The sequence below is a fragment of the Musca domestica genome, unplaced genomic scaffold (assembly GCF_030504385.1).
Source record: "Musca domestica strain aabys unplaced genomic scaffold, Musca_domestica.polishedcontigs.V.1.1 115, whole genome shotgun sequence".
Lineage (NCBI taxonomy): Eukaryota > Metazoa > Arthropoda > Insecta > Diptera > Muscidae > Musca > Musca domestica.
The window spans coordinates 1,790,345-1,804,369 of NW_026712145.1; the positions used below are offsets into that span (position 1 = coordinate 1,790,345).

General features: G+C 34.7%; 1 protein-coding gene across 1 annotated transcript; it reads left to right on the forward strand.

The window, feature by feature from the left end:
- Positions 1 to 8,899: 8,899 nt before the first annotated feature.
- Positions 8,900 to 13,386, forward strand: LOC101889874 (mitochondrial import receptor subunit TOM22 homolog; the record flags this gene model as incomplete). The annotated part of the gene is made up of 3 exons (XM_005183886.4): positions 8,900 to 9,067; positions 9,166 to 9,204; positions 12,620 to 13,386. Coding segments are annotated over 3 exons (516 nt in total), but the record flags the coding sequence as incomplete, so codon positions are not given.
- Positions 13,387 to 14,025: the final 639 nt, after the last annotated feature.

The following is a 14,025-nucleotide window of genomic DNA, read 5'->3' on the forward strand; positions in this document are numbered from 1 at the left end:
TATTCTTTAAAAAATCCACGTTCTATAGATCCTTGAAAAAATATTCTTTAAAAAATCCAGGTTCTATTGGTCCTTGAAAAAATATTCTTTAAAAATCCACGCCCTGTTTGCCCATTTTCCCAAATCTCCATTTCTATGTGGAATATTTTTGCAATTACTTTCTTTTTTGGTTTGTCAACATCTTCGAATGTCCACGGTCTGCTTCCAAAATATTTGCGTGCTCAAGGCTTTAAAACACCCCCTCCAGAATATTTTTGCGATAATTTTTGGGATTTATTCTGATGCCACGGTCGATTAATACGAGTGGAGAACGACCATCGACTGTTATGGCGGCCCACACCATCACCATGGCCGGTGCTTGAGCTCTAGTGGCCAACCGAAGTTGCACATTTTCAGCTGACCTCTTTGCAAGCAAACACGATCATTTTGTTTGTTTGCAAACTGGACAACGGATGTTTTCTCATCGGAGAAAACCAAATTTGGCCGTTCACCACTTTTGACCAAGCGAAGCAACTCTTTAGCTCTTTTGAGTCTATTTTCTTTCTGTTGCGGTGTCAGTTCGGCAGCTCACCACTTTCGGGCAAGCGAAGCTACTCTTTGGCCCTTTTGAGTCTATTTTCTTTCTGTTGCGGTGTAAGTACTTGCACTTTTTGGAATTTCAATGGCTTTACCCCGAGCTCAGTTTTCAAGATTTGCCGAATGGAATATTGCGATATGTTCAGCTCACGAGCCATTTTTCGGCCACTGTGACGCGGGTTTCGATCAAGTCGCTTCTTTACTTTTCGAACCAATTCTGCTGATGTTGCTTTTTTCTTACGTCCACTTCCACCCACTTCCTTGACGTCGGACAACGCTACCAGTATCACGGTAACGAGCGATGGTACGAGACACAAAATATTTATTCACATTTAAATGCTTAAAGTGCTCTAACGATAGCCACTTGTAGTTTTCCAGCCAAATATAAAGAAATCACCCTATCGCGCTTGAATTCCATCACGAATAACTTTTTTTTCTGGAAAATTCTCACCAAAATGCTTTTGTGCGCTTGCAAACCATATAATGAGCTGTCACTGAAATAATTTAAACAGCTGTCGGACGAGTGGCTTAGAAATGACAGCAGTCTGAAGTTGGTTGCAGTTTTTTTATCTCACCCTGTATATCCAGGAACACCTTTCAAAAGATTATTACTAAAAATACAATTTAGATCAACATATGTAATCCCTTTTCCTTATATAGGACTCTATATTTCTCTATTTTATCCAAATATACATTTGTGCACAAATTTCCATTTCTATGTGGAGTATTTTCAACACACATCTGCTTCTGCAATTACTTCCTTTTTTTGGTATGTCAACGTCTTTTAAATTTGTAGTGCAGTTTTTTGTTCTAGCCGAGAGATTTGCATTTTTTGCTCTCCCAATTGTGTTACTCTCCGAATACATTGTTTTTCATCGAAGACGCGCGTGCATTGCGTGGCCCCTTTCTAATTGCATGTTTTTTATTCTAATGTGACTTATGACCACGTAATGTCTTTACCTTATTGTAGCATTATCTCTTATTGTCCAAACATATATTCTTCCTCTATGAGCTCTACTTCATATATTTTACCTTATTCTTTTTGCAACAAAATGATTGGCGCCAAATGTTTCCAACTAATATCAAACAGGAAGGGATAGAGAGAGAGAGAATGAAAAATGCTTTCTAAAGTAAGGGCTGATGACATTTGTATGAGTGATGCCATTGTAGTGATTTCTTGCACATACACTTAACTTGTAAAGATTTTAGGCAAGGAGGAATAAAGCGCTCTCTTTTTGTTCAAGCTCATTATTCTCTTTTTCTCTCTTATAAATATTTCATGCATATTATGATCAAAATGGCGTGTGAAAATATCAATTTTCTCAACGCACATGAGCAAAGGGTCCACGGCGTTTGTGTAAGTAATGCTATTCAAGCGTTTTCTTGCACATACAGGTTGTTTTTTGAAACAAAAAAATACCGTTTTTTCCTTAACTATTATCCCAAACTGTAAAAGAAGAAATGAGTAGAAATTAAATAACTAAAATATTCTCTCAACGCACATAAATAAATAACTGACGGCGGTTAAAATAACTTATGCTATTGTCAACCTTAACCTTTACGTGTCACTTTAATTGCAAAAAAAAGGTGTAAAAATTTTAGCCAAGTTTGAGTTAAAAAAAATGTGGCATTCCTTTGCAATCCACAAATTTGACAGAGTAAAATTTGCAAGAGTGTTGCTAATGTTCACGTTTTTTTTTTTTTGTGGGCAATGTCGCTCCTCCTGGGTATATTTCTTTGAAAAGTTTCGCCATTATAAAAGTAAATGAACCCAATTTTCATAAATTGTATAAATATTTAGAACATTTGGGCCAATATGTAAAGCACAAATCGGGAATTTTTTAAACCACTATATATTTCGAAAGACATGGATTTTTGAAATATTTTTAAGCCTCTCTTGGTTCATAAGTTGCTATTTTTTTAATATTTTGTTCAACCTTCTGAATTTCAAATAGCTTAGCTTCCATAAAGAATTTTTGAACTTTCCTACAGTCCAAAAAGAGGGAAGAGCCTTACAATACGTTTACGCTGTAGAGAATTTAGAAAACCCAGTCGGTTTAAGTTGTCAATTCCTTTGAATATACCACAAATAAATCTTGATAAAAAAGGTTAACCCCGAAAAAAGTTCTAACATAAACATGCCTTCATTGTAATGGAACCTTCGCTTTTTAAAAATTTGGGGGTAGCAGAATTGGTCATAAGTCAAGTATTTACGTGGTTTTGACTTGTTATAATAATGACTTTTCTTAAAAAGAAGGTCTTCCACCATAATACTTCCGTATCGAATGTTGTTTACCTATGCAAGAAATCCGCCAATATTTTATTTATTTTGGCTGTAAATGGATGATTTTTTTTCAATTTCAATTTAATTGTATTTTTATATAAAAAATTTTAAACATTAGCCGCTCTGCTCCGAAATGTGATCGTATACTTAACGATAGCACACATACGTTACATGGTTCCAAAGCAAATATTTGTTGATCTGTTTTCATCAAATGACGATAATTAAGACAACAAAATGTCCCCAAGAATCCTTTCTTCAAATGCCAAACAAATATTCTCTCTCGGGTAAAAAGAAGAAATTATGAAAGCAAATCATATATTGTCAAACTATTTGTAATAAAAATAAAACATTAAACATTATTTTTCGGATAAGTCTGAATGTGAGAGTGATACTTGTGTTAAGGGTGCTGCAATAATAACTAGAGAAAACCAAAACAAACCTGAACAAAAACAAACATTAAGAAACCAACCAACAAAGCAAACACATGCGAAAACCATAAAAATCAAAATCAAGCAGAAAGAAAAAAATAAGGAAATAAAAAAAAACAGCCACACAAAAAGTCCAAAAGCAAATGTTCTTCAGTAGAAACCACATGGACAGCAAGGCAAATAACTCACGAAATCTACCAAACAAACACACACACATAGTGCAAAACAAACATCAAGCCATTGTAGAATGTCAGTTACAATAATCCGCAAACAAATAACCTACCACACACGCATCTAAACATCCATCCATGTTTTTGCAACAACAACAACCACAAAAAATATACTCTACAACAAGGCTAGGCAAAGAGTATCCCTTGGGATATCTGTGTGTTCACCAACACAATTGTAAAAAATAAATTGTTTTGAATTTTCTGTCAAATTGGTTTTGGGAGAATATTTAGTTTAGTTCGAGCAGCCGATGAGGAAGGTGCTGTCGGACATTTTTATGAATACACCGTAAGAAATATTGGAATACATATATATCTTACTACATATTTGAAACAAATATTTCCGAAATTATAAAAATTACAACTGTTAAGATTATCTTTTTCAATTGAATTCTATTTGACAGAATTTGTATACGAATTCACATGGGAATATAAATTCATTTCATATTGATCTACAAATTTATTGTCCTTCCAAATTAGAGACATTTTCATATCCCCTGATTTCTATGAAATGATATATACGTTCTTGGTCAATATTGGAAAAAATAACAGGTTGTGATGTTTGTCATTCTGCTTGTGATTCATAGAAATAATATTTTAGGTTCCCAACACAGGATATGAGTTTTTGATCAGAGTAAAATTCTTCGACTATTTGCATATGTCTGTATGTCAGCCTGTGGTAATCGGTTTTTTAAAAGGGTCAACTTTGATGGTTATTAAACACAAATAACATAAAAATGATGTTAACTTACATATTTTTGAAGGACATTTATATTATTTTTTATACCCTCCATCGTAATATGGAGGGTATATTAAATTTGTCGTTCCGTTTGTAACACCTCGAAATATACATTTTAGACCCTACAAAATATATACAATCATGATCAGCATAAAATTCTATTTCAATTTAGCGATGTCCGCCCGTCTGTGGAAATCGCTCTAGCTTCCGTTTTGGTATTGCCTCCATATAACGGTACCTCCCGATAATCGGTATTTTGATGATTTTAGTTACATTATTCACTGTTTCTTTTATTCAAGTTTCGCAGGTCCACGTCGTCGTTGTGACTCTAATATAACGGCAACATTCGGTATTTTTAAGATTTAAACAGAATTTTTAACGGATTTTATTTTTTCGAAAATTGCCAAATTCGTTCCAAATGGTGGAGGGTATTCAAAGTTCTGTCAGGCCGAACTTACAGCTCTTTTACTTGTTTCATATTAAAATTAATCATCAAATATATCTCCGATTTGTCTGATCAAAATATTAATTTTTACCAACGAAGCTGTTTTGAAAACAGAAAATTTTAAATTGAAAATTTAAAATTTCAAGATACCAATTATTTCTCACTCTGTAAAGAGAGGAAAAAAACACTTTCAATATTTTGTTATTTCAAAACACATACAATCGCAAAAAAAAATTTAGGCTCTCTGCCTAGCCCTGCTCTACAATATTTGTGTTATTTACCAAATAAATATTTTATTTGCTTTGGTGTTACATTTACAATTTAAACAGCAGAAAAAAATACAAATACCTATCTATTACAACAAATACAAGAACATAACTAAAAAATAAGCATACAACCTACCACAACAACAACTACTACTACTACAATAAAATTATTCAAATTGGTACAACAATAGAATGGATACAAAATCAAAAGAAAAAAACAGAAACCAACCTATTTTAGTAATAAATATTTAAAAACAACAACAGCAGAAAAAATGCAACCACAAATTATGTTTATAATTATATAAACAAAACTAAAAAACAAACCAAATTATGAGTACTCTTTTATTTATGAATAAAACATTTGGTAAGTACAGGATAAATTATATTTTTATTTCATCCTAGATTATTAAGAAGAAAGATCATAGATCTCTCTGTTACAAAACGCAGAGAAAGAGCAAGAGAGAGAGTTCCTTAGTTGACCAGAGAACAAACACTTTCATAGATGTGTACGGCTCTGGGAGAGTTAATGCATGAAGATCATAGACAAATGAAAATATAGACAACGAAAAGTTAGTTTTGTCTTTTTTTCCAGGTGGCTCTCATCATGTTTTGCATAGTCAACATGCTGATTTACGCGTTCAAGCCACTCGACTTCGAAAACACATTTTATCGTTTTTCAAGAATTTCACTGGAATATTCCCATATTTTTCGATGTCATCACGTTCTTTTCACATTTCTTTTATTATGAAATAATTTTCAACTGGCAAATATCCTACAGTTTTTGTTATTTTTAACGATTTAGAATTGAGTGACTTCAATATTCCCACTCAAACTCCTGAAACGATATGAACGACATCTGCTGATTCGATTTTTTCGAAGATAAACGGTGAGAGCATTTCGTTGTCTATATTTTCATTTGTCTATGTGAAGATAAACACAAAATAAGAAGAAGCATTTAGCTATTCACACAGGTCGAGCAACAAATGGATTTGGTTAATAAATAACTGTGTTTGGGGGAATAAAACCATAAAACCGAATGAAAATCAGAAAAAATTATTATGAAAATCGTAGATTTGGTAGAGGTCTTAGCAAAATTATAAAGGATAATCTCATGCTAACATATGGTATACAATTTTTTCCATAATATTTCATCCAAGTTTCAAAATAAAAAAGTCCTTCTTTGAAGTGATATCCACATGTGTGCAGTGGCAAAAATATAATATTACATATACAGGGTGAAATGAAAAAACTGCAACCAACTTCAAACTGCTGTCATTTCAAAGCCACTCGTCCGACAGCTGTTAAAATGATTCCAGTGACAGCTCATTGTATTGTTTATATGCGTGCAAAAGCATTTTGGTGATAATTTTCCAGAAAAAAATTATACGTCATGGAATTCAAGCGTGATAGTGTGTTTCTTTATATTTGGCTGGAAAACCACCAACCAGCATTTAAATGTGAACAAATCGTTTGTGCCTCGTAACATCGCTCGTTACCGTGGTACTGGTAGCACGACGTCAAGGAAGTGGACGGAAGAAAACTGCAACATCAGCAGAAATGGTTCGAAAAGTAAAGAAGCGACTTGATTGAAACCCGCGTAGCAGTGGCCGAAAAATGGCTCGTGAGCTGACAATATCGCAATATTCCATTCGGCAAATATTGAAAAATAAGCTCGGGCATAAAGCCATTGAAATTCCAAAAAGTGCAAGAACTTACACCGCAACAGAAAGAAAATAGACTCAAAAGAGCTAAAGAGTTGCTTCGCGTGGCCGAAAGTGGTGAACTGCCGAATTTGGCTTTCTCCGATGAAAAAACTTTTTTGTCCAGCAGTTTGTAAACAAACAAAATGATCGTGTTTGCTTGCTAGAGAGGTCAGCTGAAAATGTGCACCTTCGGTTGGCCACCAGAACTCAAGCGCCGGCCATGGTGATTCTGTGGGCCGCCATACCTGCCGATGATCACTCTCCGCTCGTATTAATCAACCGTGGCATCAAAATAAATGCCGCATATTATCGCGAAAATATTCTGGAGGGTGCATTAAAGCCTAGGGCATGCAAACATTTTCGGCCGCAGACTTTGGACATTCCAACAGGACTCAGCATCATCGCATTTAGCACACGCCACACAAGAATGGTTACAAAATGAGTTTCATCGCTTCATTTCCAGCGCACAATGGCCACAAAAATCTCCGGATACCAATCTGTTGGACTATTGTATCTGGAGTATTTTGGAAAGCAAGGTTGGCACTAAAACATACCAAAGTGTCGATCACCTCAAGCAAGCGCTTAGCCTGTATTGGTCCAAAATACCGCAGAGTGACATTCGCGCATCGACGGTTTCATTGGCCGTTTGAAGGCCATAATTCGTGCAAAAGGTGACCAATTCAAACCAATCTAAAATTATTTTAAAATTTGATGCTAAAAAAATATATATAAAAATTATGGCGTTTGACTTTGTTGCAGTGTTTTTATCTCACCCTGTAAATATGTGTATATAAAAATATCCTAGGGCAACCCCAACAATTTTTTGTAAATGTCAAAAAATTAAATTAACAAACTGAAAAATCAATATACACACAATAATTTTCGTTCTGCATACATTCTTTTTCATAAAAAATTGGTAAAAATTCTAACGTCTGCATTAAAAAGTCTCCCGCGGATTATGTACAGGCCTGAAAGTGAAGTGGAATTGTTGCAAAAAATACAACATTTTGAACAAATGCCGAGAAAACGTGGAGGTGATGAGGTAGGTCTCAAGATTTAGTTAAAAAAAAAAATAAACAAATTAATTATTTTTTTAATTAACGGAAATTATCGTTAGATTACAATAATTCATAAAAGGCCAGCAATTTAATTTAATCTCGTACAATGAATCGTCAATCATATGATGAAATGCAACTCTGTGTGGACAAAAGCCATTTCTGTTATGTTAAGTTTTCATAGTCCTTAGCTTTTGCATGGGAACAAATATGAAGCAATCAGCAATTACTAACGAAATCACCTTTAATGCAGTAAATTTCAGATTCAAACAAGAAAAAACACCTTTAGGGTTGGCCGGACCATCCATCCACTTTCGTGAGAATAATTTTAACACCTAAAAAGTAACCAAAGATTGGCAGTAATGATATTCCGGGTGTTAGGAAACCTCTGGTCGCATATTAAAAATTCTACTGACCCATTGAGTCAAGTTACACCCACTTTGGTAGAAAAACGGCACTTAGAATATTTAAAATCGACCCGTACCCCCTTTTTCAAATTTTGGACTGAATTATTTTATATGCAGTTATTTCAGAAGTTCTACCAATTTTCAAGTATAAATCAAAGACCATAAAATATATAATACTCCAAAAAATCAAATTTCAACTAAATTGGTTGAAAATTGCGACCACAGCCTCCGAAATATTGAAGAAGTGAACTAACCTTAAATATTTTTTGAGTAGTCGGAATATCAAATAACTAAGGGTTGGCCAAAAATTAGGGGTATAGTTCATCGGATGAAGGTGTTGTAAGCCCTACATTTTATGATTTTCTCATTTGGTCTTTAATGTGTACACAACATGAATTCTCCTACGCCATACGACAGCGCGCTAGCAATTAGCCTCTCTCACATAACTCAACAACCGTCACTCGCGTCGCATGTGATTGTTTTTCTGCTCAGACATTTTCACAGCTGCCAGCTTCTTTTTATAAGAAAATTATAGAGAAAAGTTGTAGTGTGCGTGTTGCGCAAAAAAAAAAATATTCCTTTACCGAAAAAGAAAAGGAATAATTAATTGGACTCAATAATTAAACAAAAAGAAAACAAATCCAATTGGACAAAGCATTGTGTGTGTTTGTGTGTTATTAACGAATTTATCGATTCAGTTTGCTCACAAAAAGTCGCCTTTTGTGAGCTCTTCGACCCGACGAAAAGAAAAAGAGTGTGTTTTTATTGATTTTCCGGGTGTCTTTGTGACACAATACAAACAGCCAAAGTGGATAACGTAAAGATTGAAGATTTGGTGGACTCCGATCCCGATATCGAGTTTATTGAAAAGGACAGCGGCATGTCTTCGTTAGGCGGTAGCAAAGATGAAACTCCCGAAAGAAAGACTGTGGCCACTGTAAGCACGACAATTTGACCTTATCCCCACCTTATTGCATGTTGTTTTTCCTTTTTCTGTGTGATATCAATCGTTATTTTTTTTTTACTTCTTTTCAGACCAATGAACCCACAGTAACAGAGGAAAATTATGATGATGTAAGTAATTGAAAATTAAAATTTTATAAAATCTTAATTAGTTTCATAAATAATTGTGGAATTTTACAACGATTTTTGTATGGTTTCTTATTCTTGATTAGTTTTGCTTGCACATAACCTCATTTTGCGTAATAGGCAGGCACTAGTGTTTTCGGTTGTCGGTATGGGATTTCTGTGCCCAACAACATTGTTTATATCTGTGTCATGTTGAGATAGTGGGGGAAAATTTTATACTTTGCAAGAATGGTAATATTTGACCTACATAAGTTTATGTACTTACCTACAATAGCCTATATGTACCTTAATTAAATTTCTTTTAATTTCAGAATCGTTTTTCAACTTGAAGCAATGTTTAAAACGAAATTTTGATTTTCACTCCGACAAGTCTCAGTGCGTATGCGGAACATTTGTCTATTGTAGCTTTTGAATCATAGGGAGGTTACCAATAAAGCCGTCATTCCCCCATGGCTTTATATAGCCTTTGAGTCATATGGAGGTTATTAATTAAGTTGTCAGGCAGCTGGATTGTAGCCCAGTCAGTTACAGTAGCGCTGTTAGTATTGCCAAAAAAAAAAAAAGATTTTCAATATCCATTTCAATCATTTCTATTCTAGAATTAAATTTTTCATTAGTTCGTACACCCCATGGTGTCTTACAGATTTTCCTATTGAACTAACACCAGCCTAATTGTATGAAACCGAACAGGGACCTACAGCGAAATACATTTCGAAACCACTTCAGATGACCGAAATGGCAAATAATTGACTTTTCTTTATAAAATATTCAATGGCTGACAGAAGAGTAGTTCATGCCCCAAAATTTGTACCACAATTTCACACAAGAAAGAGGATTTTACCTGTTTTTCAATACACCCAAACTTTATTTGGCATAAGTTGAGTTTAGGGGCTATGCTTGGATTGACCTGAAAATTTTACCGCAGGTAGGTATTTGTAACCTGATTACGGCAATATAATTTTTTTGTGGGGGAAATACCCGGTTACCCGGTTATTCGACCCAAAAGTTCGGATACAACATCCGGTTTATATCCGGTTCTACGTAACCGATATCAATAATATGGGTATCATTTGAAAGCTTATGAAAATATCTATCCAACAAGTGGTCATATGACGGGGTAATTGGAACCTGTTTCGGAGAAATTTAGGAAAATGTGCATTTTTGTATGAGTAATTTTTGAAAAACCCATAAAAACTCGAAAATGGACCCATTATATGGTCTTAAAATCTATACACAATATTATAGCTAACACTATTGCCTTTCCAAAATGGTGTCATATGTGTTGATATCTTTTGTAGTTCCGAAGATATTGACTTTTAAAGTCGTTACTTATGAAAGCAGTTTGAGTGAACCCAAGTTTTGTGTCGGGTTTAACGTTCTTGTTAATCTGCTTTGTTTTTAATTTGGTGTTGTTAGAATATTATGGATCGCGTAGTCGGTGTTGGACATATCCCAGAGGAGAAAATCTTAAGCCCCTGCCGAAGGCCGGCTACTTACAAAAATTACAATTTTTAGAAAAACTATGGATCGCGTAGCCGGTGTTGGACATACCCCAGAGGAGAAAATCTTAAGCCCCGGCCGAAGGCCGGCTACTTTCGAAAACTACAGTTTTTAGGAAACTATTGATCGCGTAGCCGGTGTTGGACATACCCCAGAGGAGAAAATCTTAAGCCCCGGCCGAAGGCCGGCTACTTACAAAAATTACAATTTTTAGAAAAACTATGGATCGCGTAGCTGGTGTTGGACATACCCTAGAGGAGAAAATCTTAAGCCCCGGCCGAAGGCCGGCTACTTACAAAAATTACAATTTTTAGAAAAACTATGGATCGCGTAGCCGGTGTTGGACATACCCTAGAGGAGAAAATCTTAAGCCCCGGCCGAAGGCCGGCTACTTACAAAATGTACAATTTTTAGAAAAACTATGGATCGCGTAGCCGGTGTTGGACATACCCCAGAGGAGAAAATCTTAAGCCCCGGCCGAAGGCCGGTTGCTTAAAAAAGCTATAAAGGTCAAAGTCAAATGCATCTAGACTGGAGAAAAATATAATTTAATGAATTCTATCTCTTATATCCACGGAACCACAAAAGATATCAACACATATGACACCATTTTGGAAAGGCAATAGTGTTAGCTATAATATAGTGTATAGATTTTAAGACCCTATAATGGGTCCGTTTTCGAGTTTTTATAGGTTTTTCAAAAAGTACTCATACAAAAATGCAAATTTTCCTAAATTTCTCCGAAACCGGTTCCAGCAACCCCGTCATATGACCACTTGTTGGATAGGTATTTTCATAAGCTTTCAAATGATACCCATTTTATTGATATCGGTTACGTAGAACCGGATACAAACCGGATGTTATATTCGAACTTTTGGGTCGAATAACCGGGTAACCGGGTATTTCCCCCACAAAAAAATTACATTGCCGTAATCAGGTTACAAATACCTACCTGCGGTAAAAATTTCAAAATGATCCGAGCATAGCCCCTAAACTCAACTTGCTCCCTTTATTTTATAAAACTTACCGGTTTTGAACCTGGAATTGCAGATACCAACATCCATTTCGCGATTCTCAAACATTTCTCTATTTAGAATTATAGGAAAAGGATATGACGAAAGTTTTTAGAGAAGCAATTTGTGCCAAATGGACCAAACCTTATATTTTCTCACTTCTAGTGACAAGATGAAACAATGGCCTTAAGCCATAAACGTTATACGTCTACATCTTTGGTCACTGCCTCGTACTTTTTCCGTCAAAAATCGACTGCATGTCAGACCAGATCACTCGATCTCATAACTACTCCTTAAAAGGAGGTGTACCCTATTTGGTGCGAATAATGTACTCGCTTTATTTTTCAACTTCCTCCACAACATACCTAAAATGTCATTGGTCTTTATGGCCTTGACCGGGGCTCAATTCAGATTTGTGGACCAATTTTCTTTTGATTGACTGAATGGGTTTCCATGCTCTTTAACTGGCTTAATTATGGATAATGACGTCTTACTATTTATTATAAATTGCCTTAAATTGCCCACGTACAAAAGCAGCTTGGGATCATGTAAGAAAAAAAAAAAACGACGACAGAATTTGATTATGACTGACTCTGGCATCGCTTTATGATATGTCACAAAATATGCCATGCGAAGACTTCAAGCTGCTTATCTACCCCTATAGTCCCAATACACATATACCGGAAAAATAGCTGATGAAAAGTCACACTTACCTCATTTAACTCCATTCATCTTCCCCATAAAACTCACTTCCATTTTCCTCAATATTTCCCCCTCTGTTTAATGATGTTTTAGGCAGTATTAGGGATGGGAATTCTAACAACAAATTCCAGTTCCATAACTTTTATAAAAAATCAATTTTAATTCATTTTTATTTTATTTTCCAGGAACCCGATGAGACATTGGGCGAACGCATTATGGGCCTGGCCGAAATGTTCCCACAACCATTGCGAGACTTTACTGGTGGCCTTGTTAACTTCACAACCAGCAGCATCAAGGGCCTGTACAAGTTTTCATGTAACGCATCATGGATATTCTTTACCAGTTCCGTGATACTTTTTGCTCCAGTCATATTCGAAACAGAACGTGCCCAAATGGAAGAAATGCAAAAGACACAACAGAAACAGGTCCTACTGGGACCCGGATCTGCGATGTCAGCTGTTGGAGAAACGCCAGCATTGCCATTAATACGATAAATTATTTTTTTTTATTAAATAATAATAATAAAGAAATTATGTTAAGACAAGTTTTCAAAATGTAATAGCAATGAGAATATAATACTACTTCACAACAGAACAAAAACAAAATCACAACCAAAAAACCAACAACAACAACAAACATCTTAAAAAAAACAAGTGTGCTATATTTGTAGTAAAGAGACCCGACATCATGTTCCCCGGGACTGGGAGATGTGGGTGTTTGTTTCTCTTTTGGAGAATTTTTAAACAATGTTTAAAATTTGCATTAAATTTCTTTGCCATTTTTCGGTAGAATTTCGTAATGGCAGCATTTGTTTTTATATTTAATAAATACTATAAAATAAAAAAAAATATCTATAAAGAAATAAACAAATTTAATAAATATTATAGTCGTTTATAGAACACAAACCTATAAACTGAGTTTGTTAATAATAAATACAAAATTAAAAACCAAATCCAAATCTATTGCATAGTCAAGTCAATATGAGATAAAAAATAAATACATTACTCCGAGTAAACAGCGGTGTAAATAAAAAACAATAACTTGTAATAATCATTTTCACGATATCCAATAAAAAAAACGAAAATTTCGAAACGTTAATAAACGATGTAGTAAATTTAGCGAGAATTATTAACGACAAATTTGTGATGAAGATTTGAACTAAATACGAGATTATTCGAATTGCTGAAGTTTAGTCCCCATGAAATCTCCATGTCGTGTGGGGCCAACAAATGTCTTCAAATAGCAAAGCTTAAATAAAATTTTATGCATAAAGTTTTAATAATTACTAAGGGTGTAGTTTTTATTACAGATGAAGGCAGATTCGTTTTATGGTTTGACAACTAACATATTTGCATTTAAAGTTTTTATGAAGAGGAATTTCGAACTCCTTCGTAATTTAATTGGAGAGTTTTCCAATATCGAGGGACAGTGAAAGGTTGGATATGATCTAAAATTGTCTCGGCATGGAGGGCAATATCTTACCCTCCATAAGATGTAGGGTATATTAAATGTTTTATTCCGTTTGCAATACCTTGAAATATTTTGTCAAAGATCCCATAAAGTATAAATCGAAAGGAAGAACTGATCCCAT